This window comes from Diaporthe citri (assembly GCF_014595645.1).
Source record: "Diaporthe citri strain NFHF-8-4 chromosome Unknown scaffold_1, whole genome shotgun sequence".
In the NCBI taxonomy this organism is placed as follows: Eukaryota; Fungi; Ascomycota; class Sordariomycetes; order Diaporthales; family Diaporthaceae; genus Diaporthe; species Diaporthe citri.
The window spans coordinates 969539-994296 of record NW_025064846.1 but is presented as its reverse complement, the minus strand read 5'-3'; the positions used below and the strand labels follow the sequence as shown (position 1 = coordinate 994296).

The 24758-nt window shown below is 54.4% G+C and overlaps 7 protein-coding genes across 7 annotated transcripts; 5 read left to right on the top strand and 2 right to left on the bottom strand.

The window, feature by feature from the left end:
* Positions 1-970: 970 nt before the first annotated feature.
* Positions 971-6846, top strand: INS49_000268 (uncharacterized protein; the record flags this gene model as incomplete). Its single annotated transcript, XM_043161106.1, has 7 exons — positions 971-1321; positions 1382-1693; positions 1760-2018; positions 2075-2849; positions 3556-4439; positions 4803-5244; positions 5739-6846. 7 exons carry the CDS (start codon positions 971-973, stop codon positions 6844-6846), a joined length of 4131 nt encoding a protein of 1376 aa, XP_043029612.1.
* A 532-nt stretch (positions 6847-7378) lies between these two features.
* INS49_000267 (uncharacterized protein) lies at positions 7379-7856 on the top strand (the record flags this gene model as incomplete). The annotated part of the gene is made up of 2 exons (XM_043161105.1): positions 7379-7402; positions 7479-7856. The coding sequence occupies 2 exons, from the start codon at positions 7379-7381 to the stop codon at positions 7854-7856; spliced, it is 402 nt and encodes a 133-aa protein (XP_043029611.1).
* A 1920-nt stretch (positions 7857-9776) lies between these two features.
* Positions 9777-10670, top strand: INS49_000266 (uncharacterized protein; the record flags this gene model as incomplete). Its single annotated transcript, XM_043161104.1, has 5 exons — positions 9777-9800; positions 9908-10266; positions 10303-10345; positions 10407-10448; positions 10515-10670. The coding sequence occupies 5 exons, from the start codon at positions 9777-9779 to the stop codon at positions 10668-10670; spliced, it is 624 nt and encodes a 207-aa protein (XP_043029610.1).
* Positions 10671-11676: 1006 nt separating this feature from the next.
* INS49_000265 (uncharacterized protein) lies at positions 11677-15006 on the top strand (the record flags this gene model as incomplete). The annotated part of the gene is made up of 3 exons (XM_043161103.1): positions 11677-11949; positions 12014-12436; positions 12493-15006. The coding sequence occupies 3 exons, from the start codon at positions 11677-11679 to the stop codon at positions 15004-15006; spliced, it is 3210 nt and encodes a 1069-aa protein (XP_043029609.1).
* Positions 15007-16139: 1133 nt separating this feature from the next.
* Positions 16140-18059, bottom strand: INS49_000264 (uncharacterized protein; the record flags this gene model as incomplete). The annotated part of the gene is made up of 2 exons (XM_043161102.1): positions 16140-16172; positions 16287-18059. The coding sequence occupies 2 exons, from the start codon at positions 18057-18059 to the stop codon at positions 16140-16142; spliced, it is 1806 nt and encodes a 601-aa protein (XP_043029608.1).
* Positions 18060-21668: 3609 nt separating this feature from the next.
* INS49_000263 (uncharacterized protein) lies at positions 21669-22490 on the top strand (the record flags this gene model as incomplete). Its single annotated transcript, XM_043161101.1, has 1 exon — positions 21669-22490. The coding sequence occupies one exon, from the start codon at positions 21669-21671 to the stop codon at positions 22488-22490; it is 822 nt and encodes a 273-aa protein (XP_043029607.1).
* A 639-nt stretch (positions 22491-23129) lies between these two features.
* Positions 23130-24525, bottom strand: INS49_000262 (uncharacterized protein; the record flags this gene model as incomplete). Its single annotated transcript, XM_043161100.1, has 3 exons — positions 23130-23523; positions 23619-23760; positions 24114-24525. The coding sequence occupies 3 exons, from the start codon at positions 24523-24525 to the stop codon at positions 23130-23132; spliced, it is 948 nt and encodes a 315-aa protein (XP_043029606.1).
* Between the last annotated feature and the right edge of the window lie 233 nt (positions 24526-24758).

Sequence of the window (24758 nt, the reverse complement as noted above, 5' to 3'; positions counted from 1 at the left end):
CTAGGCAAACGAAGGGCAAAGGTTCTTAATATTCTAGAGAAAGGGAATGCTCAATTCAAGTTGGGACCATGTCTCCGTCTCAACGCTCCTTCTGCCTGAAAAGGGTTACACTGTTTAGCTGGTATTCTTCCCGTCGAAGGTTATACTATTTGCTCCTGTAGAGTACTGGTAAGCCTGTTCAGAGAAAAGTTGATTCTGGCGAGAGTTAAGTACACTGGCCTTCTGCGCTACGCTTGCAGACATCGTGTCTCTTGACCTCTTAGACCCGCTGTGGACTACTCAATGTGGCATATATATTGGATGCTCATTTAAAAAATCTGGAGGGATTTGCGTCTTTCACTGGGCAGAGGCTGGCGGAGTCATGCCTTTGTGAACGAACACCAGAAATGATCTGCGACGGTTTGAGTACGGCAACGAAATGGAATGCACGCAAATGCACGCGCAAATTGTTGGGAAATGAAGCGAACTGAACACACGAATGTAAATGGGATGAGAGAGGAAGGGACCTCGAAACAAGTCTACTGGGAAACAGCCACGTGTGCAATTGTGGTGGTCAAACAATCCAATGTTTACGTTATTGTCCCGCTATTGTCAACATTGATTTGAACGGCTTTTCTCCGGTCAGTCTGCTCTTGCTGTTCTGGCCCACATTCTAGATTTTGGTACTTAAGATCTCGCCTTTCTGAGTTCCTCCAAGTACCAGACCACCGCCGTACCAGAGAAGCTGGACAAGGAAGGTGGTGCTCGGCCACTGCCTGCTTCAGTCTCGCAACTGTCTTGACGCATGCCAGCTGTCAAAGTCTGCCAATTTCTCTTCCACTTTGTCACCGCTGCCTTCCCCCACGTCGCTGCACATCGGGCGTTCTACCGTCAAGGACGAGGGCTTCATTTCTTTTTCAGGCAAGCATTCAACAGTCACAGCCCCATTGACCACAACTCCAGCAAAGCACTTTCTCGCCCAACTGTCACCATGGCCGCCCCTCGAAGGAAGCCAATCCACGAGCAGCCGAAGCTCTGCGACCACATCCTCAGTCGCGTTGCCAAGTCCGAGGTCTCCCTACGCATCGGCCAATCCCCGATTCCCAAAGCCGGCAGTGGGCTGTTTGCTGTCAACGACATTCCTGCTGGCACCGAGATTTTCCGATCCAGTCCGCTCATCACGGTCGCCGAGTCCGTCTACAGAGGCATTTGCGACTTTTGTTTCCTGAACAAGGCTTCATCAGTCAATCCCAATGGCCGCTTCTACGGCAGCGCTGAAGACGATGTCAGGCCGGAAATCACGCGCTGCGGCGCCTGCAAGGTCGCAAGTTACTGCTCAAAGGTGAGGATGTTCAATCCTTTCAGCCAGCCACTTGCTAATGGTGTCTTTACGTGTGATCAGAAATGCCAGACCAAGGCGTGGAAGAGCTACCACAAATATGAGTGCGCCGTACTGCGAGAGAATCCAACCCTAAGCTCCTTGGACCAGGCACTGTGTCGCCTGCTCTTCTGGATCAAGAAAAAGGTCATCTCGGAAGATGACATGCGTGTGGTCGTGGAATTGGAGACAGAGTTCGACGCCCATATGGAGCGCATGCGCCAGGAGAGCGATGATGTGCCTGATATCGACCGGTCTCTGCAAGTTGCACAAAACCTGCACTCTGCTATCAGCCCGGGCATTAGTCTGAGCTTGTGTCGCCAACTCTTCTGCACGGTAAGCTCAACTAGACAGGGATCAGCGCACGTAGGACACGGCAGCTAATGCCTCTCACTGTCACAGTTTGCCACAAATGCTCTCACAATCCGCCCTTCGGAGATGGAGACCGGGTATGGGACCTGCCTCGACCTGGTGGTGTCCCTCATCAACCACTGCTGTGATGAAAACGCCCATGTCTTCTTCGAGGGACGAGAGCTGAGATGCCGTGCCGTGAAAGACATAGCAGCAGGAACAGAGATCACCGTGTGCTATCAAGATGGTCGACAAGACGTCCTCCATCGGCGCAGAACTCTGAAAGAACAGTTCTTCTTCACCTGCGACTGTAAGTTATAGAGCTTGTCGAATCTTTTCAAGTTACTGAGACTGACTTTTGTCAAGGCAGCAAATGCAAGTCCGAAATGGCCGAGCATGTCGCCGCTGCAGTCAAGCGCCAAAACCATCTCGAGGTTCTCAGGAAGGCACAAGATGATCTGAATCAACTCGAGCACAGATCCACGTCAGCGTTTTACAGTTCAGGAAAAACCATCCAGACCATTATGGTTTACCAGAGCAAGCTTCTTGACATCGAGGAGAAGGTCTATCAGGGTGGCAATTGGCCTGACCACACCGAGCCGATGCCTTCCGCGCTCCGCGCCTTGGGCTGCATGTACTTGGAGCTCAAGTACATTGTGGGTCTGGAGTTTGTTCTGAAGGGAACCTTCTATACACGCACCCACGACGGTCCTCGTTGGGTGCTGGACCTTATGGGTCTCGTCAAATTCATGATTTTCTTGGCGCAAGACCGGGAAGAATCGCTCAACTGGACTGGTTCTGGACCACCCCAGGTCCTCGGCGGCCGGCTCACCCTACGAGACGCCGCTAGGGGATACATCATCCTAGTGTGCCTGAGTGGCAAGTTTACCTTTGGCGTCGACACGAAGTTCGTCCAGGCCTTGTACCATTGGGCGGGGAACATCACCGAGTGCCCTGGAGATCCGGCCATCGACACGAAAGCGTTCAACGAGCGCTTCAAGAAGTCTCAGGACAAGCTTCTGACTTGGGCTAAGATGAAGACGAGCCGTGGCTTGGAGCTGCCTTCTAAGGAGATCATTGCTGGATTCCGACGGGATATGGCAATGTCAACGCTGGAGCTCGGTCAGCCCAAGACTGAGAAGTGAGCGGCGTTTGCTGCCGTTCATGCCCTTCACACAAATCCTGCGGGTTTCGGCTGGATCGCGAATACGGGAGGCGCACGAGACGCTTGCCAAGATGTGCATCTGTGCCTTTTGGGGCTGGGATTGGTGGCACAGGTTTCCGGAGCGGCACGGGCTGGAGAAGACTTGGGCGCCTGTAGAATGTGTCATTATGCGTTGATTAGATAGATGCTGCCAATGGTGGGCATCAGATAGACCTGGTCGTAATACTGAGAACCGAAAATCCAGAACCCTGTAGAGGCCCGATGCTTGTATCTACCTTCTAGTCACCCGTGACCCATCAAACTCCAGGTCGCATCGGCATGAAGCAACCTCCGTGTCTAAGGAATCGATCGTAGAAGAGGAATGATTCAAGTTGTCTTGGCCCGTCAGCTTACTTCAAAACGCTAGTTTTTGCTACGCACGAAGCGATCTATTGTGCAATCAAAGGTTTGATGAGAACGTAAAGCTAAAAAGGCTGAAGAGCAGCTCTTCCGCAGGCACGTCAGTCATGCACGGTAGGGCGGTGAGCCGCGGCAGAAAGGACGCGGAAACGCGCACCCCGACCTCACTTCAGATCAACACGGGGACATCACTTCTCGGTCGCTTTGTTTCAAAGCAAGCACGATCCAGGCTGGGCTTTGATCCCGTACATCCGGGTTCCATTCAGTCTTATTGACGTCCCAGAAAGCCGAGCCTCTCTGTGTCAGGATCCGCGACCATGGCCAAGATCGGGGACCTACCGGTCGAGCTGGTCGACTTCATCACGGACCACCTGCGCCGAGTTAGCGATCTTGCTGCTCTTGCTCGAACAAGTCACAAGTTTTATGATGTTGTGGATCCGATTCTGTACAAGTTTGCCAAGGAGAATGTACCGAGGCACGTGGCATGGCATCCTCTACGGTGGTCGGCGGAAAACGGACAGACGGGGACACTCCAGAAGGCCCTTGCGGCTGGAATCGATGTCAACATGGCGTTCGTTTCTACAACCTTTACGGCAGCCCGCGACTGGGAGAGCTTCCAGATCAGAGTAGAGGCCGTGGATGGGAAGGAGGTCTGGGATCCGCCTCGGCTCGAACCCAACCATGAGTGGGAGCCGCATGAAGATGACACGGACGATGACGATCTGCCGACATCGACTTCCACAATCGATCCCAGGCGGTCCGGGTACTCTCCTCCTCCCAGACGCTATGTCCATTCACTCCACATCCCAGTTATAGATGACGGCGAGGATGGTTGGAATGGTGTTGATGATTTCGATCCTGATATGGACGAGTTCGACGAGGAGGCCGAAGCCGATTTCTTGGACCAATTCCACAACCCTTTCGTTGATGATTTCTGGTCAGATGATGCGACGGACGACGATGACGAGGATGATTTCGATGAGGATGAGGACGAGGATGAGGGTGGACATGAGGATGGCTTCGGACGCCACCCAGATACGGAAGATGATCCCAGAGGATCATTCCGCGCCCTGCACCTCGCGGCAAGAGGCGGACATGACAATGTTGTGGGCATACTGATTGATCACGGCGCCAGCATCGACGTGTGTTCACGCCGACTCTGCAGGTGTTTGTCCATCTTCTGTCTGGCTACTTCTGGGTCGTACGGGATTGCTACGGTTCGAAACGACCTCTCAGGGTTCTCGTCAGGGTTCTCGCCACTTCATTTAGCCATTTGCCATTTCCAGGAGTCTACAGCCAGATTACTGTTGTCCCGAGGTGCTTCCCCCAGGTTGAGCGAGCCGCAACGCGACAGTGCCCCCACGGCTCTCCACGCGGCTGCCGCTACAGGACAAGTAAACCTGTGCAAGCATATACTGGATGGAAATTTCGTTGAACTAGACGCAGTCGATCACTCTGGTCTCACCCCATTCTATTACGCTTACAGATGCGGGCAGTGGAGCTCAACAGTGTCACTCCTTCTTGAGAAAGGCGCAAACATCAACTTCCAAGTGCCCCAGCCGACTCGTCACAACGGAGTGGAAGGTGGTGAGTTCTTTACCACACTCTACGAGGCTTGTGTTTTCGGCTGCTACGCTGAAGCCATCAAGCTCATCAATCTTGGTGCCGATGTCAACGGAGGCCGTTACGCGCTTAATGTGCAGTACAGTTGGCCCCTTCACGCAGTCTGTGGGCCGCCCAAATCGTTCCATGACCCCCTTCGAACCCCCGCGATGAGGAGCGCCTCGGCCTCTGCTAAGAACGGCGAGGAGCAACGCGTGGAGCTGATCAAGCTCATGCTGAGATCAGGAGCCGATCTCGAGGCCAAGACGTGCTACGACCATGACTCGCCGCTTCAGTACGCGGCAACGCATTGCGATGTCGCCGTGCTTCAGGTACTTCTTGCCGAGGGTGCTGATGTTGAATCACAAAAGTGAGTTCCACTCTCTTGTCTTCTTCCATCAAAGACGCTCAATCAGTAGCGCTTTCTCCCAGGCGCAACATCTTCTGTAGCCATTTGTGACGGCTCGGCCCGTCTTTTGTGTTGTCCTTAAATCTCACGCATTTTATTCCTACCTTTCGTTCTATCGTTTTTCTGAGTTCGCTTTGCAGGCGGGCGGCTGATCTGTCGAGCTACAGTTTTGAAGGGCGAACACCTCTACTCAGAGCTTGTGGCCCAGAAGTTATGACGGACATTTATGCCTCGACTCATTTCCTTCGCCATGGATCAGAATTACTTGCGATCAAGATGCTATTGGATCATGGTGCAAAGATCAATGCGAAAGACAAGGCCGGTAACACGGCCCTTCACCTGGCATGTTCTCTCAGCCATCACCGTCACGATCGTCGATACGATAGCGATCAAAAGCAAGAGAGCATAGTCCGCATACTTCTCCAACGAGGAGCTAAAGACACTGCTTCGAACAGTCTTGGGATCACTCCTTTCGAGTCCGCGTTCCGCGGTGGACTTCTGGGAGTCTGCGACATACTTGTGCGGCGCCGACAGTCGCCTCAGCCTTGGAAGCACGAAGACTTTGACAGGATGATCCTTGGAACCATCCGTGACCGACCGCATGACCTGGACGCCGTTGACCTCCTGCTTGACCTTGATATTAATGGAACTCTGTTCAGCAAGTCGACCTATTTGATGAGGATGATAGATGGCGGCCATGTCAAATTGGCAAGCAGATACCTGGAGAGGGGTGCAGCACGGCCCCCCTTGAGCCCGAAAGACAAGCTCACCATCCTCCAGGAGGGACTCGCTCGTAGCAACGAAGCAATTGTGAAGCAGATGCTGGCAGTCAAAGTCTCCGTTAATTTCCCAGACAAAAATGGCCACACCCCGCTCTACGTTGTACTGCAAGGCGGTCTTGGTCTTCCAGGGAAAGGAGAACTCGTCAAGGCACTTCTCAATGCCGGTGCCGACATGCATTTCAGGCCGCCGTCGAGCACCGATATCATGACACCTCTGGAGAAGGCTGTCATGCTCCAGCAGCACGCTCTTGTTGATATTATGCTCCAGCATCAACCCCTTCGCAACAACCCCAAGGCGCCAAAAGGAGTCTATCTCCACGCCGCGGCCCGTACCGTTCCGTCGAAGCGGATGTTCAGCACCCTCATCCGCTCCGGTGCCAGCGTGACGGAGCTAGACAGCAACGGCGACACCCCGCTTTCGGTCTTCCTCAAGTCTGTCGCCGACCAGCCACACTGGACGGCGCACACAAGAGGCGCGGCGAACCAGGTCTGCGCCACGGTGTGGTATCTGTGGAACAAGAAGGTGGACATCAACCTCAGAAATAACAGCGGCAAGGCCATTACCAGCTATCTGACGGCGTTGCGGATGTATACTGGGGATAATCCGGCTCGGAAGCGGATCGCCGATGAGTTGCAGCTGTGTGTGGAGATCGTGCCGGCTGAGGGCGCGGATGGGGAGAAAGGGCTCAAGATGTTGCGATTCCGGCATGGGCTCATGGGACTGGGAAATATTGGGGGCCATGGTGGCGGTGGGGGAACGAAGCCGCCAATTCGCTTGTAATGAAACCGTCAAACCTGCGTGGTCTGGTCGAGTTTGTATGCGAAAGGAGATAATTTTTATGTCACTTTCAATGTTTGGGGTCACTCAGACAGGTTCTGGGTTTCTTGTGTTGGCAGCTGCATGTTTCTCTGGCTACGTAGCGTTTGGAATGTCCACGCAAAGCCTCGTCCACCGTGAGGAATGAACAAGCCACGTCTCCTTCGCAACTCAGTTTTTGGTCAGAAGCCAGGCTCTTCACATCATGCAGTTCACATTTAACCTCGACGGTCATCTGAATAATCCTAGAAATTGAATCAGTTGAGTCACCTCGCTCAAAATCTGCCCAGTAGGTGTCGAAATGTGTGGCAAACACTTGGCTCTTCAAATACACGCCCAATTCACCACCAGCCTGTCACGGGGTTTCGGCGTGCCAACATGCAAGTTTCGAAATGCGACTGGCTGACAACTCTTCCAAGCGCCAAATCTTGACCTATCTAAAAATCGTCAACGAACGCTTTCCAACCTCAGCCATACTCACAAACGTGCCACGATCATGGAGAACTCGACTACCACTACTGTAAGTTGCCTAACGGTTTATGATCACCGTACCCTTACTCTTCATCTGATGCCTCGTCGCACAAAGTCATAAACAGACTCAGCTGCTGACCGCCGCCCAGCCAGGCCCCAGCAGCCAACCCACGGACAAGACCTCCCAAGTCGGCGACCAAATGCGCATCGTCATGAGCTTCGCGATGCAGCTCGAGCGAGACATGAAGAAGCGCAGGGAGGAGCTCTACACGCTGGCTGGCAAGCTCCGCGACGGGCGCGTCGAGCTGAAGCTTTTCGAGGAGGAGGTGGTCGAGTACGCCCGCCTCATCGAGGCTGACCCCCAGCGCCCCGGCGCGGCGGATAAGATCCGCGCCTCGGCAAGCGATCTGAAGCAGTCCCAGGAGATAATGGAGGAGGCCGCTAAGCTGGTCGACCAGGCTTTGGCCAAGATCGAGAACAGGCGCGGTGCGAAGAATGAGTGAAGGGCCGCGGACATTTCAGGAGCATGGGGTCTTGTTATGTCACTGGAGGAGTGTGGTGGACGGTATGGATTTGCCTCTTACTGATGACGCTGTGAACGAGTGGTGGCGGTAGGGGCCTCTAGATGAGGGCTGTCGTCGTTTGCTTGCGACATCATCACATCTTAGAATGACCCGGAGAGATGTGACTCTTCATGTATCAAGATACAGAATGGACAGAGAGCGGAAGTTCCATTCCATCTACATCTGCTGTTCTGTGGCTCCGCATTCCCGTGCCTGCGATGACGACCCGCATTTTGCATCACTAGGAAAATCGCATGCGATGGTGCCCGTGGCCATGAAATCTTGCGTTCCGTTTTGCCGCGTGTCCAGTCATGGTCCCCAATACCTCCTGGTCCAGTCTCGGGATGCCGACTCACATCGCAACATGGTGGTGACAATGATTAGTGTGGAGTGAAGTGATTATGCTCATCCACATGGCATTCAACCAAATCAATCCCTGTGTGATTTCACATTCTCAGTGCAAATCATGTCAAATTGGAGTTATGAAGAAGTGACGAATGCAGTACCGTTGATGGAAGCAAGTGGTACTTGAGAGTAATCTTCAATTATTCTGGCTTCTGTAATGCGTAATTCAAAACGTCAGAGCTGCGGCGAGGTTGGCAAGTTGGCAGAGTGCTCCGCATTCATTAGAGGCAACGTCGTGTGTTGTGACAAGACGTGATGTGAATGCGATGAGCCGCCTGGAGACAGCAGCCGAAGGATTGATGGGAGAGAAGATGACTTACTGGAAAAGTTCAAGCAGCACTCCATGAATGGCGGGCAGGCAGAGATATGAAGATCAATACAAGATCTGGGAAGTCAGGAAGAGGAATCGACCTGGAGGATAAGCCGCTCGGGTGTTTCCATAAGCCTTCGTTGCCGTATCGCTTTATCCGAGTCGGCCCATTGGGCTCACGGTCCCCAGACCTTCTGCCAAGGCAGACACCGGGACAAGTTTGCTCCACGCTGTACGCCATCCCAATTTTGTGTGGGCGTAGAAGAAAGCGGCGAACCCCACGCAAGGACACAACGGCTTCCCCTCGAAGTCAAGGCCCAACGGATGGGGGAACAAGGCCACAATACGTGAGCCTTGAATCATCAGAAGCCCAGAGTCCGCATAAACGGTCTGGGATAGCTCAAACAAAATCCCGGTGCCTCGTGTGACGGCTTGGTTGAGGGGATTGTGACCCTGGACATGGCGGGAGCCTGGTACTTACCAAGTGTCAACAAACAAGACACCATTAGTAAATGTGGCTAGGCCATGGCATGTGACCCACACCAGCCAGCCGTAGCGACACAAGCGCTATTGTTGAGGGCAGGAGCTACAGGGTTTACCTTGGAACCGATAGGGATTGGTCGATAAAAGGATATCTGGGGATGCTCATGTTGAAGAGGGAGAAGTGAAAAAAAGTGTAAGATGTGGTTAGACATACTGAAGGTTGGATCGTTGGTGGAAGCAAGTGAGGATGTGAGCATGAGGTCGGTCAAGAAAGTTGAAGGGCTTCATAAAAAAAGGAAACTTTGGGAGTTTGAAAAGGGGTAAGATAGAATTCTGCTTCTCACAAGTCATAGGCACAGGTGAATTAAGTTGCAAACGAGGGAAGCAACTATTGACGACCTACCTAATATGGGATAAAAGTTGACCAGATTTGTTTGCAGTGTACTTCCCATCGTGCTCGAGCTTGACCAGTGGTACCGGACCTGCGAAATACTACAAGGCTCAACCACTCTCGTACGAACGAGGCAGGTTTTCACTCTTCAGACGCAACCCTCTTCGCGGATTGTTACCACAACGTCAGCATTATCCAACTGTTCCTTGATCACAGAGCCACGTCTTTGACTTCACCAATACTCATTGTCCAACTGACAGAGCATGCCAACATGGAGTCTTCTTCGATCCCCACCGTAAGTTATTCCATTCATCGTGCCAGCCCTGAAAACACTAGGAATGTCATCTTTCAAGGTTGGATTTTATGTTATCGTGAGCCTGTCCTGACGCTTTGACCTTCCAGGCTGGAAATGCCACCACCGAGAAGCAAGCTGTGGTCGCACTCCTCCGTGCCATGTATACCGAGTCTCGCAACCAATTCAACGAGATTTACACCCAGTGCAACGAGCTTGAAGCCATCTACAACCATCTTATCATCCAGAACATAGAGATCAAGCACGAGCTCCAGTTCCGTGTGTCGGAGGCCAGCCACGACATTGCTTCGGAGGACGCGTCCATCTACAAGGCCTTGCTGGAGTCGACTCAGGATCGAATCAAAGCTCAACTTGAACAGAAGCAGATCATCATTGAGAAGCGCGCGGCCCTTGTCAAGAAGAGCCCAGAGCTCGAGGCTACCGGCATCTCCCAGTGGCTGGCCGAGCAGTCCGACGGAGCCTCAACTGCTGAGATCTAGAGCAGCGCCGGCTCGCCTGTCAACCCTGTTGAGAACGACATTTCTAAGGTCAGTACTGGATCTCCGTTTTGTATTCAAATTGTCCCAATTGATTCTAACTAAGAATTAGACAAAGACATCTCTCGATTTGCACCAGAGAGAGCTCATCGAGGTATGCTCCTGACTGGGACTGGTTCAAATGCTATTGAGTCTGTTACTAATATATGTGGATTTGCAGCAACAGGCGAAGAATGCGGTCAACAAGGCCATCATGAAGACGATTCTTGGAATGCTTGAGGTTTTCAGCATGCGGGGACTTGGCTGGGATGGAAAGGAAGATGCCTCAGTCGGTGAAGAAGGTACATTCGAAAACCCCGATCCAGACAAAGATTAGATTCCATGACACTTTGGTAGTCTCCGTGCGGCTGTTGCTCACAATGGGCAGACGGAAGACAGTTGCTAAGCAATAGATTGCATGGTTTTCTGACACACTTCACTGGTCCACTCGGCTCGCATGTTTTCCTATTCCGAAGTGCTATCAAACAAGAGTACCTCTTGAATGACCATGACCCATCCCAGATATCCAGCAGCTAACTCAGCGGGACTTCCCCTTTTAGTAAAGTATTACAACTGTGCAGGCCGTCGGGTCCGGACATGTCCTGGCAGACTGGCTTGAGCTTGCCGGCGTGCAGTCTCCAACGTGTCGCGGCCTGGGCACGACGCCGAACGTTTCAGGGGCTTCTCCCTCGCGCCTTCGCGCCCACGGCGAAACCGCAGCTAAGGGCGGGGGGGTATTGCGGATCTGTCCGTGATCCACCGGGTCCGGAGGCAGGGAAGGGACGATAGAAGCTCTGGGAAAAAGCTTGCTTGGTGGAAGTGTGGGAACGCCTCGCGATCCTGACGTTGACATCGACCAAAGTGTCCAGGGTGTCGGGCGCCCATCCCTGTCTGGCCACTCGTGGGCCCGGGAATAACATTTTTCTGAGCATGACATCGTGACATCGACACGGGCCACCGGCCCACTCTCCGCGCATTCAAGATCTTTCCGCACCCTTTCCGCGATGGGGTCGCTCCTTACATGTGGGTCCACCCTCTGTGCTTCTCGGAGGCTCGGTTTGAGCGTCAGATGGCGAGCGGCCTGGCAGCGCACACGGAGGTTCCTAGTGGGTGTGGATGCGAGACACGCGTATCGGTGTGCATGAGTATGAGTGACGAAACCTCTCAGTAGCCCAAGGCGAGGCTCGCTGCCATTATATAAAGTGCGCCAAGACGCAGTTGATTTTGTTTTGCTTCCAAGATATTTGTGAATTGTTATATAATTTGATTTTAAGCTTATTGATCCTTCGCTGACCAGGGTGCCGTGCTCATAATCAACACATTTGCATTATACTTCATCTAAAATGTCGGACATATGGTGGACCACAGAGAAGGGCCTCTTGCCCAACTTTATCAAGAGGGAAAGAATAAACCAGACCGAACCTTTTTTCGTCGTGGCCAACCCGGAAGGTGTTGTCCTGGAATTGAGCTATGCCGACGTCGACAACGCTGCCAACAGGGCGGCCTGGTTTTTGTCCAAGAATTTAGCCCAGGATGAAGAGAAGTTCTTTTACATGGGCCGAATGGATTTGAGATACTACATCTGGGCGCTGGGAGCTATGAAGGCTGGAAAATGCGTATGCTCTTACACTCTCACATGGCACGCACAAAACTTGCAGACTGCTGATAACATCAACTTAGGCTGTATTACCCTCCCCCAGTAACACGGTCAACGCGAACCAGATGCTCTTTAAAGATGTTGGCGCAAAGACCATGTTCTACAGTAGCGAGAGTTTCGAAATGTTGGAAGACCTCCACGCTGCGACCAAGAACGACATGCGATGGGTTGAGGCACCAAAATACGGGGACTTCCTGGGCAAAGACAGAGTCGAGGATTTCCCTTTCACGTATACCTTCGAGGAAGTTAAGAACAAGCCATTTATGGGCCTGCACACATCCGGAACCACTGGCCACCCCAAGCCAATCTACTGGACACACTCGGCCGTCCCCGTCTTCGCCTCCCAAGCTGACCGCAGCATCCGGCCGCCTGGCTCATCTCAAGAGCTCGTGTACGAGCAGCTTTGGGACAAGACAAGGCTCTTTACATCCTTCCCATTTTATCACGTATGTACACCCCAGAAACACACTCCATAATATTCTGAACGCTGATGAGGACTCAGGCTGGCGGCATGATCGCGTTCCTGGCAAGTATGACTGTTGGGGCAAAGACAGTGATCGTCCCCGAACCAGGCACCCGGCTCACGTCCGAGAACGTGGCCGCGATCCTGCAGATCACCCAGCCCGACTGCGGCATGTTCGCACCGTCGATCCTCGAAAACATGCTGAAATACCAGCCGGGCATGGACGCACTGAAGAAGATGAGGCACGTCGCCTACGGCGGAGGACCGATGAACCCCATCTCGGGCAACAAGGTGGCCGAGGCTGTACCGCACTTGGTGAACTTCATTGGCTCGACGGAAGCCTCTTTGTATCACACGGATGCCTCGACCGACAACAAGTACTGGAACGCCTTCAAGTTCATCGAGATGGGCCAGCGGATGGAGGAGACCGAGCCCGGCTTGTACGAGCTCGTGTACCCTCGGACGGAGCTGATCGAGAAGACGCACCTGATCTTCCACAGCTACCCGGATCTGAAGGAGTACCGAACCAAGGACCTCTTCTCGCCTGTCGACGACAACTCGGGCTGGTGGGTGTACCGCGGACGGGCCGACAACTGGATCGCCATGAGCAATGGCCTCAAATTCGACCCCAAGAACATGGAAGATAAGATCGGAGGGCACCCGGATATCACCGCCGTGATGCTCGCGGGAGAGCGCCGCTTCCGTCTCTGCCTGCTCATCGAGCTGGACGAGAGCTGCTACCCAGTCCAGCCCTTCGAGTCTGCCGAGGCCGAGTCGAGGTGGAGGCAACAAGTCCTGGCCAAGGTGTGGCCGACAATCGACGAGGCGAACCACGAGGCGCCCAAGTTCGGCCGCGTGCCCAAGGAGCTTGTACTCTTCACCAAGAAAGACAAGCCGTTCTCCCGGTCGCCCAAGGGTAGCGTTCAGAGGCGACTTACTCTGTCGTACTACCAGAAGGAGATCGATGACCTGTACACCCAGTCTGAGCAGGGTCTTCTGACGAGCGGCCTGCCGCCTCTGAAGTCCACATCCGCCGATGACCTGACTCCATTCCTCAGGCAACTGTACGCGCAGACCCTGGAGCACGAGAACCTCGGCCCAGACGACGACGCCTTCGCATTCGGCATGGACTCCTTCGCCGTGGCGTCCCTGTCCTCCCGGCTAAAGGCAGCCCTGAGAGCCTTCGGCACGCCGGAACACAAGCTCGGCCAGATTGGCATCCGGCTGATGTACACCGCACCCACGCCCCGGAAGATGGCACAGAGCCTGTCCAATATGCTCTCCGAGACGAACGGCGCCAGCGGCGACGACGGCGCCAGCGAGGCGGCGGAGATGGTGGACAAGTACGAGGCCGAGGTGAAGAAGCTCGTGGAGAGACGAGTACAGCAGAACGGACTGAACGGGCACTCCAACGGCTACGCGCCGGGCCAGGTCGTCGCCGTCACCGGCACGACGGGATCTCTGGGGAGCTACCTCCTCGCAACCCTGCTCGCCAGGCCAGACGTGAACAAGGTGATCTGCCTCAACCGCGCCGCCGACGCAAAGGAGCGACAGATCAAAGCGCTGAGCTCGCGCGGCCTGCCCGCCCTCCAGCCCGCCATCGACGCCGGCCGCGTGGTGTTCATGAAGATGGACGTCGCGGCGCCCAAGCTCGGCCTCACAGACGACGAGCACGCCCTCCTCGTCCGCGAGACGACCTCGATCATCCACAACGCCTTCCCCGTCAACTTCCTCATGACGGTCGCCCAGTTCGAGCCCCAGTTCGCCGGCACGCTCAACCTCCTCGAGGTCGCCCTCAACGGGAGGAGGCACCCGTCCTTCCTCTTCATCTCCAGCATCGGCGCCTCGGTGCGCAGGACGAGCCCCAGGAACCCGGTGCCCGAGAGCATCTTCGACCGCGACGAGGCCAAGGACCTCGCCCTCGAGGGCTACGGCTCGGCCAAGTTCGTCTGCGAGCGCATGACGCACCAGTTCACCGTGTCGTGCGCCGCGGCGAGCCTCTCCTCGGCGGCCGCCGTGCTGCGCGTGGGCCAGGTGTCCGGCCCCCTGGCCGGTGGCGGCGCGTGGAACATCTGGGAGTGGCTCCCCTCCATCGTCGCCAGCTCCAAGTTCCTCGGCGCGGCGCCCGCGACGATCGGCCAGAAGGTCGACTGGATCCCCGTCGACGAGCTGGCCAAGATCACGAGCGACCTCGTCGACGCCGTTGAGAGGCACAGGGAGGAGGCCGGGGTCACGCCCGTGTACAACGTGGTGAACCCCAAGGTCACCACGTGGGAGAAGGAACTGCTCCCTGCCGTGAGGAGCCTCACGTCCGAGGTTGTGCCCCTGGAGGAGTGGCTGGACCGTCTCGACAAGACCAAGGACACGAGCGCGCATATCCTGGACAAGAACCCCGGCGCGAAGCTGGCGGACTTCTACAAGGTTTTCCTGTCGACTGAGGCTGCCATGAACTTCGCCACGGACGAACTCGTTCGCGACAGTCCCACTGCGGCGAGCCTGGGTCCTATTACGCAGAAGAATATGGCAGGATGGATCAAGACGTGGGGATTGTAGACGATGTAGAGGTGCGGGAGGAAGACTATAGACATGAAACTCGTCCAATTGAATTGACTCCTAGCGAAAAGCCTTGTGTCTGATGTGTTAAAGCAAACTGCCTCGTCGTGTGGACGAGCAATTCCTGTGCTTTGTCGCTTGGAACTGCATCTTGCAGCGGTATGCGACTACTCGTGGATCTGTTGATTGTGTCCATGAGAAAGGGAAGACAAGCCGCGCGAAACCGAGAACGGTCGGGGTGGGTGAAGGGGGCAAGAAAGAATTGGTCTGTTATCGGACAACGTGACGGTGTCGTGGGATGTCCCGACTGCAGCAACAACACATCCATTCGCCAGCTATCAGAAACGAGAGGCCCCTGCAATGCACCAAGTTCATTCTCCACGAAATGGCTCTCCGCATTTGTTTTCTTTTCCAACATCAGGTGCCCTAGTCCCAGTGCCCTAGTCCCAAATTCCTTGATCATACACACACTGGTATAATATCAAAATTGTTGATGGCCAGCCGTGAACAGGGTAGACGAAGCCGATTTCCCCTCCATTTCATACCTTCCGGGGATGTCTAGACTTTCCTTGCGACTGGTGGTGCAAACAGGCAAACAAGGAGACAAGGAATGTGTGTTGGGTGGGTGCGTGGGAGGGAAGGGGGGAGCGTGGGTGACTGACGAGTGACAAGAGAAAATACAGGAGGAAATAGCCGATACTATCCCACTCTCTTTTCGAAAACTCCTTCCCGCTATGCAAGAAGGGAAAAATGTGTATGTGCAGAGGCGGCAGTTAGTCAGGATGAAAGCAGGCAGTAATATACATATCAGGTCATGTCATGATGGCGGCGTTACGATAGGGGCGTAAAAGGGGCATTAGACGGTATGATGGGGTTTGAAGGCCGCCACGAATTTGGTCTCGTTCCCCCTAGACCCTATCACTCTCCTCAGTGTGAAAGGCTCGACGTTGCGAGCTTCGCACCCATTGACTGTAGACAGTGGGGTTGGGATGGATAATGTCGAGATCATTCGCCTGGACTGGACGGTAGGGCATTCGAAGAGATGCCGCGACGTAATTGACAGCAGTGACAACGACACTCGTGATGATGTGCGTGTGGACAGGGATTCGTCAGGTCGTGCCACATGTGGAAGTCTATGGCGTCCGTGGTCTCTTCCAATAGTATTGCTGCGAAAGGAGTGTTAGTGAATCATGCGTGTTCTGACGGGGTCCGCCTGAGACCAAAGCAAGACGGGACATGGGAATCAAAGAAGCCAAGATTCGCAAGGGGAAAGTACGTACCACATGATGCTTCCGACAATTCCTCAGCGTCGGCTTCCTCAGTCCATCCACGACTGCCGCTCGCCTGTGTTCGTCATCGTCTTTCTCGGGAATGTAGTAGTACTGGCTCTCCAGCGGCTTGCCGTCAGCATCCTTGCCCTCACGCTCAATAGTACCAATACAAGTGGCAGTTTCGACAATGAACTTCAAGTGATGGCGGAGCAGGTCTTTCTTCTCCTCGGCAGGAAGGTTCGCCATGATGGTCGACAGCGGCGTGGACGAAAGTCGGGAGAAGGCCAGCTGGTTAACAACATGGTTGGTAATAGTTGCGACATCGAGGTGGCTGACATCAGGCTGGATCTCCTTCTCCTTCTCGGCCTGCACAGACGGCTCGTGCTTGTCACCATCTGGCGTGGGCGTGTGCGAAGCCTTGTGGCCGAGACTCGCTTCTCGGGATGTTGACGCGGACTTGCCAGACAGAAGCGCGTTGGAGGCGTCTGCGGACGACGGCACTCTAGAGGCGCCATTGACTCGGGGCGATGCAAATCCCCCAGACCCGAGTCGACGGCGCTTGGGCGAGTCGACGTGAAAGGAAGTCATGGCCATACGGCTGTTCAGGTTGGCGCCAAAAGGGCCAAACGAATGGACAATAGGATCATTTTCCTCGTTGGGATAGTTCTCGTCCTCTCCGTCGTCAGAGTTAGCGTCGCTCAGGTCGCTCGAGAAGCTGTTATTGATGTCGGTCATGAAGCTCTGGTCACCAGTCGATCCGGCCTTGGCAGCTACACCCTGCTCGCCGGCATCCTCATCCTCATATATCTCCACGCTCTTATCTCTGTCGCTGATGCTTGGCAAGTCCGACAGTATGCTGCTGTGCTGCGAGTTGCTGGGGACGTCATCAGACATGACTTGCTGCAAGGACGCGTGTGCAGGAGTGGGCGACTCCGGAGACGTGATGCGCGTCGTCCGGTGCAGGGGGCTAGACTGCAGCAAGCCGAGACCAGCAACACTTCCGAGGCGTGGGCTGCCACCTCCGGGCTGAGGCCCTCCGTTCCGTACCGAACGCGGCGGCGAGTCCTCCCAGCCCAGATCTGCCAGGCCGTCCCTCGCATCCCTCTTCGGCCAATGCACTAGGACGCGTGCATCCTGGACGTTGAGCATGATCTCGACGCCCTCAGTCTCGAAGGAGAGCACCTCGCCCTTGTGCATGTCGTAGGTCCTGCCCTGGCAGTGCAGCTTGAGGCCATTCCAACCATTGCATTCGATCTCGATTTTGTTCGGTTGCAGTGGGACGGTGGCGGGGACATATCTGGCCTTGACGTGGACGCGACTGATGAGGCGATTGGCGGAGAGCTGATAGTCGGAGGAGTTGCTGGACCTGCCCATGCGGAGGGTGTCACCGTTCTCATTGAGCTCGACCGAGGGCACGGCGGACAGAGGGGCACGTTCAGACACGATGCTAGGGGCGCGTTGGGGCGGTGGGTGGGCATGGACGCGTGGGGGAGACGAGGACAGAATGCCGGTGCTGGAGGTGGGCACTGGGGTGGGATACTTCAGGTAGTCATTGTTGCTGACACCAGACGCGGCCTTGGGAGCCGAGAGGGGTCGGCTCTGGCGTCTTGGAGGCGCATTGGGAAGTCCTGGCAGTCCTGGCGACGACGACAGCAGCTCGAGGGGCGGCAGCAGCTGGGACTGGGAGGAGGGTCGCTTGGTGGAGGACGAGGTGGACGTGTCGCGATCCCCAGAGGCAGAGGCAGGGCGGTCGTGTGCCTTTGTGCGGGGCGACGAGTCCATGATGTTGGAATTAGGCGCGCATAGCAATTGTACGCACAAAGTGTGTGTATGTGTGCGTGTATATCAATCAATGAATGGACGTTTCCCTGCAGGCAAACCCGACCCAGACCCGAGGAAATGGAAAAGGGAGGAAGGGATCCAAGAGAGAGAGAAAGGGCTGGGCTGGTGGTCCTTTTTTTTGCAGAGCCCAAGTCGCGGTCCCAGGTCAAGTCGCGTACAGTACGGAGTGGAGGACGGCACCGCGTTCCAGGGTCCGTCAGACCGTCCGTCCGTCTCCACAAGCACCCGTGTCAGCGCTGAGTGCCTGGGGCACAGTAGCGGCACCTGTCAGTTATTTGACCCTCTGCCTGTCAACGAGTGTATGGGTGAGAGGGCGACAGAAGGCGGTATCAGGTGAGGTGATGTGAGGTGTTGTCCAGAGATGCTCTCGCTAAGTATCAAACGGCAGACAGGCAGACAGGAGTGTGCAGATGCGGATTGATTGAATGATGGATTGAATGCAGAGACAAATGTTTCATGGCCTCAGTGAAGGCGGCCGGGCAAGCGAAGAAAAGACCGGTTAGGCTATCTAGTACCTAGGTACCTGGCGATCGGATCAGTCGTGTCTCGCTGCAACCTTGGAACGGTCAATTTTCCTGCTCGACGCGCTGCGCATGGCCGGCTTACAACTTATCTCTGACTCACAGACCACCTTGGCTGCAAAGCTGAGTCAGGCTTAGAATCTGTGCTTATATAAGGTATGGCTGGGGAGAACGGGCTAGCTTCGCGGCTAAGGTAGTTTGTGTTTAAAATGCTGCCTATATAAGGATTAAGGTACGCCCCTAATTTCTTTGCTTGTCCTTAATAGTAAAGCCTTTTTTTAACTCCTTATACTTTCCAGCAAATTTTTCTTAATTTATATAAATACCTTTTTAAGTTTCTTAAATGGCTATTGTTATGGGCTGGCCCCAAAGGGGCTGCAGGCTGGCTAGCGCCTTCTCCCATAAGCTGCAAAGCAGCAACCTTTTAACTAGGCCAAAAGGTATGTAATAATCCAAGCTCCCTTAAATTATCTAGCCACATTATATAAGGCTTGGGCAATAGCCTAAGCCTATTACATAGCCCCTTCCCCTAGGACCCCCTTAATATAGTGGTATAATTACCCCCAAGGCTCACCCGCAACATTGCCTTTCAAGCCAAAGATCTTCTTCATGGTTAGGTAAGACCATAACTCAAACTCTTAACCCTAAAGCTTGGATTATTTATTATGGGCTGGCCCCAAAGGGGCTGCAGGCTGGCTAGCGCCTTCTCTCATAAGCTGCAAAGCAGCAACCTTTTAACTAGGCCAAAAGGTACGTAATAATCCAAGCTCCCTTGGATTATCTAGCCACACTATATAAGGCTTGGGCAACAGCCCAAGCCCATCACAGCTATTAATTATTATCTCCTAAGCTATACTCTTTTTACTTAAAAATTAAAAGAATAAGATAAGGGTAATTAGGAAAAGTACTTTATATATCTAGGTTTTCTTAATTAATTAATATAGTTGCGTTTTATAAAATGAAGGAAATTTAGGAAAATAAAAATAAGAAAAGAAAGCTTGGTTAATTTTTTTATTTGGTATCTTATTTGCATTAAAATTGCTAGTTGGAAAGAATATATAATTAAGAAGTGTTTAAAGGGCATTATTATTATCTTATATAAATGCATACCTAGGTCTTAAATTTTTTGCGTTTTGATTTTAAATATCCATTAAACGCGTTTAAACCCACCCTTAATAAGCCTGTTTTATACTGCCACCCTAGCTACTCTGATTAGTAAGGAAGCTCAGGCCCTAAAAACTGGAGCGTTTGATGGAGATCTGAGCTGTCTGAGATAACTTACAACCGCGTTTTGGGGCGGGCAGCAGACGAGCTAAGGCCTGGGTGAGCAATGAGGTGGCCGTGATTGACGGGGTCCCACGTCTTAGTGGCCCCGAGTCACCGCACCTGCAGCCTCTGGCCTGTGGTCCTAGACTGCATACCTAGGTACAGTACAGCACAGCACACAGGCAGGCAAACCGCAGCTCCCTAAAATGTCACCATTCCAGGGTTGCGAGCCTGCCCGTCCTACTGCACTGTATGGACGGACTCCTACGGCTTCCTCCACCTTCCTGGAACCTCGTCAATGTTTCATCCCACGCGACAGCCAGAGAGGCAGCACCGCGAATCATTATAGCCCAAGATAATGCACCAGCCCCGACTATACATACTGTCCAGACCAGTAGCCAGCCAGACTAGCCAAACAACCTAGTTACTATCTCAAAGTCGAGACATTGATGCTTCCGGGAGGGTGCTTGCTTGATTGCTTGGACTCCCATCCCAAGCTCGGTACCAGTAGCTAGGTACTCAGCTACCAACCAAGATACCTGGGTCCTGCCCACTGACTCCAGTCAGGGCAGTGGCTGCCGCCTTCCCCTCCCTTCCCGCGCCTACCCCTGCCCGTCGCGCTCTCTCCTCGTTCCTTTTCTCGCCCTTTACGTCACTCTCGCTCTGGAGATTATCGCAAAACGCCATGATGAGCGGGGCTGCGGAACTGTATACTCACTCACATTGCAGCAATGAACACCGCCCCGGCAGCCTGGCAAGCCCGTGCTCGTGACGTCGCATCGGCCGAATCCGGGGACCCTCCGGAGCAGAATCCCTGTCAGACGCGTCTCGGCTCCGGACCGCGCAGCCGCCGACCTCAACCCGAACTCGCCTGCCAATTTCGGCTGCCGGCTTCACTCTTCCAACTTCGTATGCGAAGAGCTGTCTCACATTATCCCAGCAAATGGTCGTAATGGTCGCTTAAAGAGGCTTTCATCGCGTTTGCAGACCTTCCCACTCGATGGTGCCCAGTATGAGGCCGATGGGCCCGCATGGGGGTATCCGAGTGTCTGAGGATCCGCGTTGTCTGAATTACCGCCATGACCAACGCTTATGCCCTGTATAACTCATTAGGCCTAAAGGTTGATCAAGTCCTCAAGAGTATGCTGAAGGCGAACACAAAGGCCTTACAAGCTTCCCATCTTCCAAATTATTCTATAAGATGTTATCTTGCAATGCGTTAACCCATAGTTGTCTTACGAGGTCTGTAGCCTGCCTGTACTGATGAAGTCATGCCCAAAATCCTGCAATCTCTGTGAGGTTGAGAGATCTGTCCATCTAAATCTGATCACTTGCCACTCACATAGTCATGCGGCCAGTCATACTCCTGGGAAGGTCCGACCATTAGAGGGAACCTGTCTCAGGGGTATTACGAAAGGACGTTTTCTGAAGGAACTTCCCTCTTTCCCCTGATCCCTCCAACCTTTCAAATGGAACAGAATTTCCTCAAAGGAAAGGCTGACTGCAGAACTGATTCCATTTCGAACGAACAAGCGCCCTGAACATTCCCGACCTACCCTACCTGATGGGGTATCTCTGTCCTTGACTCCTTCCAGCCATACAGTCACACTCTCACACTATCAACCCACAACGTGAACTTCAGAAGGTGGGAGCTGTCAAAAAGTTAAAGTACTCACGGTATTAACATCACATGCACAGCAGCTCACTCTCCTCATGCAACTCCACATCTTGACCACTCACCGTTGAGCAACGCATCATCAAAATGTCGGCCCACAACCAGTCTCAGCAAAAACTGCCCCAGGGGTTTAAAGACACCAAAACCCATATCAAGACACCCATTGTGCAGAAGTACCAGCAGCAAGTTCAGGAACTTCGCGATGAGCTTACAGCCGCCCGGGCAGAGATCAAAAATCTTCGCACTGTCCCCCAAGCCTTCCCGGAAAACCTCGCTGCAGACGACGATGAGCCATTGTTCGTGAGCCGGGAGAGCCATGATTCCTCCTCCGACAGCGACCAAGATTCGCTGTACGAAGCCGCTCCTTGCATTCCCCAAGGCCGACAGTCGGCCCCCACAGCGCCGAGCGAGGAGACCCTCAGATGCTACGCCACGACAATCGCCTACTCTTCGTACAGCATGCTGTGTGGCACCTCGGATCGCTCCTTGATCCATCGCTTGTTCGAGGCTGATTTGCAGAAGGAGCCATCCGGTATCCTCTGCCCCAAAAAGATGGTCGAGATCCCCCGGGGCGGGCACAACATCGCCTACCTCCGGGAGCAGATAGCGGAAGGCGCATCCCTCTTTGCCGCCAGAATGACCGAGGCCCGCCGCGGAGTCCACCCGGAAGTCACGACCGACGACCACGTCCGCCGAATTGGCCCCGCAAACATTCCCGGCGACAACCTCCCAGTCTACTGGATCGTCACCCTCAGCCAACAGGGCGTGGTGGACTGGGAAGATGGCTGCTCCTTGGCCCGGGCTTACCGCCGCGTCTTTGAGGATTTCGGCGCCGAGGATGTTCATTGCTTGGTGTTTGAATCTGGTCCTTCGGGTGGCGATGACCAGAAAGCCTACGCCATGGAGTAGGCCGGTCATAGCTGCTTATGAGCAGCACGTGCTCTACAAGATTTGAATTTTCTAAGGATGCGGATGTGGTGATAGTACAACCTGGGCGCTTATTTACTGGGGATGACAGCCGCTTTGAAGGAGAGTCATGATCAGATTCAGATCCAGTGGCGATGATTAACTTGGGCAGTTGAGGACTGAGGCTTGACAGATGCATAGTCAGTGGCCGCCGTAGCAAGAATTGCACTTCATCGTTGAATTCGCAAACAATATCGCATATGCTCCGAGAAAGGCACCGTACCGCAAGTGTTGCCTCACTCTTTGACACAATCGAACTTACCCTTCTGTATACACCTCGTATTTGTATCTAGACCCAGGACGATCGTCCCTCAACCCCGACTGACCATGCCCGTAAATCCGCTCCCGCATAGTACCCGACTCACCCCTGGGCGCATATAACCCCCTCCTCCTCAGCTCAGGCACCAACAACTCAACAACATCCTCCCACGTCCCAGGCGTCGTGACATGTCCAAAATTGAAGCCATCCACATCCGCGACCCGGACCCACCGCTCCATCTCGTCAGCAATATCCTCCGCCGTGCCCACAGGAACCGGGCCCGACGCACCGAGCGCGACGGCCCTGGCGATATTCCGCGGCGTTCACTCAGGCACGCCCTCGCCCTTGTACGAAAGATTCGCCACCAGCGACTGGATCCGCACGTCCGCGACGGAGCCGCCCTCGCCGGGAGTCTGCTCGGTGATAACATCGTCCGGGTCGAACCTGCTGAGGTCGATGCCGCTGTTCCCGCACCAGTACGCGAGTGCGCCCTCCTCGCTTGAATGCTGGAGCGCCTCCTGGTATTTATACTCGGCCTCCTCGGGCGTGCGGCCCAGCACAGGCGTGATCGAGGCGAAGATCTTGATGGAGCGCGGGTCGCGGCCCACCTCGGCTGCCTTGGCGCGGATAGCTCTGACGCGCGGCGCGACGATGTCTGGCGTCAGGCCGACGACGAAGATCCCCTCGGCGTGCGTGGCTCCAAACTGGATACCGGCGCTGCGATCTGGGAGAACTCATGCAAGCATTCATGCTCAGTTGTGAAAGCCGTTCAAATTCAAAACGCGTCTTATCAGAGCCACGGTTGAGCTTACGGTGATGTGCCGGCTTGGAAGATGAACGGCGTCCGCTGCGGGCTGGGATCAAGGATATGCGGCGCCTCGATGGTGAAGTGCTCACCCTTGTGGTGTATCGTACGTATCTTCTGGTAGTTGGCGTATATGTCTTTGCCTCTGTCTTCAACGAGGGCGTGATCTGCCCAAGACCCTTCCCACAGCCTTTCCCAGTATTAATTAGCAGACAAGCACTTCCACTTTTGTTGAGGAGTCTGGGACAAATTGAACAAACGATTGGAAAGACCGGTGGAGAGTCATGAGAGTCTCACAACAGCGAGATCGACTTACATACTTATACAGCACACGAAGATACTCATCAGCAATCTCGTACCGCTTATCATGAGGAACCGGCTCAATCCCAATCTGTATCCAATTTCAGCTCATCCCCACTCAGTTTAAGCCAGGTGGAGCAACATATAGCCTTAAACCCAGACGCCTTCCACGACGTAACAACATTCCACCCAAATCTCCCACCAAATAGGTGATCGAGCGTGGAGAAGCGCTTGGCCAGCACATACGGCGCGTCAAAGGACGTCGAGCTCGTGATCGCGAAGCCCAGGTTCCTCGTCACCGCCGCCATGGCCGCCACGGGCACCGCAGGATCTCCCATGGGGGACTGCGTCCCCGTGCGCACGCACGCCTCGGCGTGGCCCCGGAAGACGTCGAACCAGCCGTACGTGTCGGCCAGGAAGAGCGCGTTGAAGTCGCCCCCCTCCAGAAGCCGGGCGAGGTCCGTCCAGTACGACAGGTCGCGGCGCTTCGTGGCGGACTTGTCCTTTGGGTTGTGCCACTGGCCGTAGGACATGTGGCCTACTGTGAACATGTCAAAGGCGTTGAGGAAGATGCGCCGCTTGTCGGGCTGGTTTGGTGCGTTGGGTGTGGCCATTTTGGTATTTTGCGTTGCGGATATTGTCACCCATTGACCACTGACATATCGGGTGATCCAGTTCAACACAATAAAACCCGAGCAACATCTTGTAGTTCTTGGTGTTGTAAACGGCCTTGCGAACTCGGCCGTGGATGCCGGCTCGCAGTGAGATGAGCTCACCTGCAGGATTGATAGCGTGCGAGCTCGTCAGGGGAAGCCTCTTGAACCATTTGAGGTCCATTGGGTGCCGC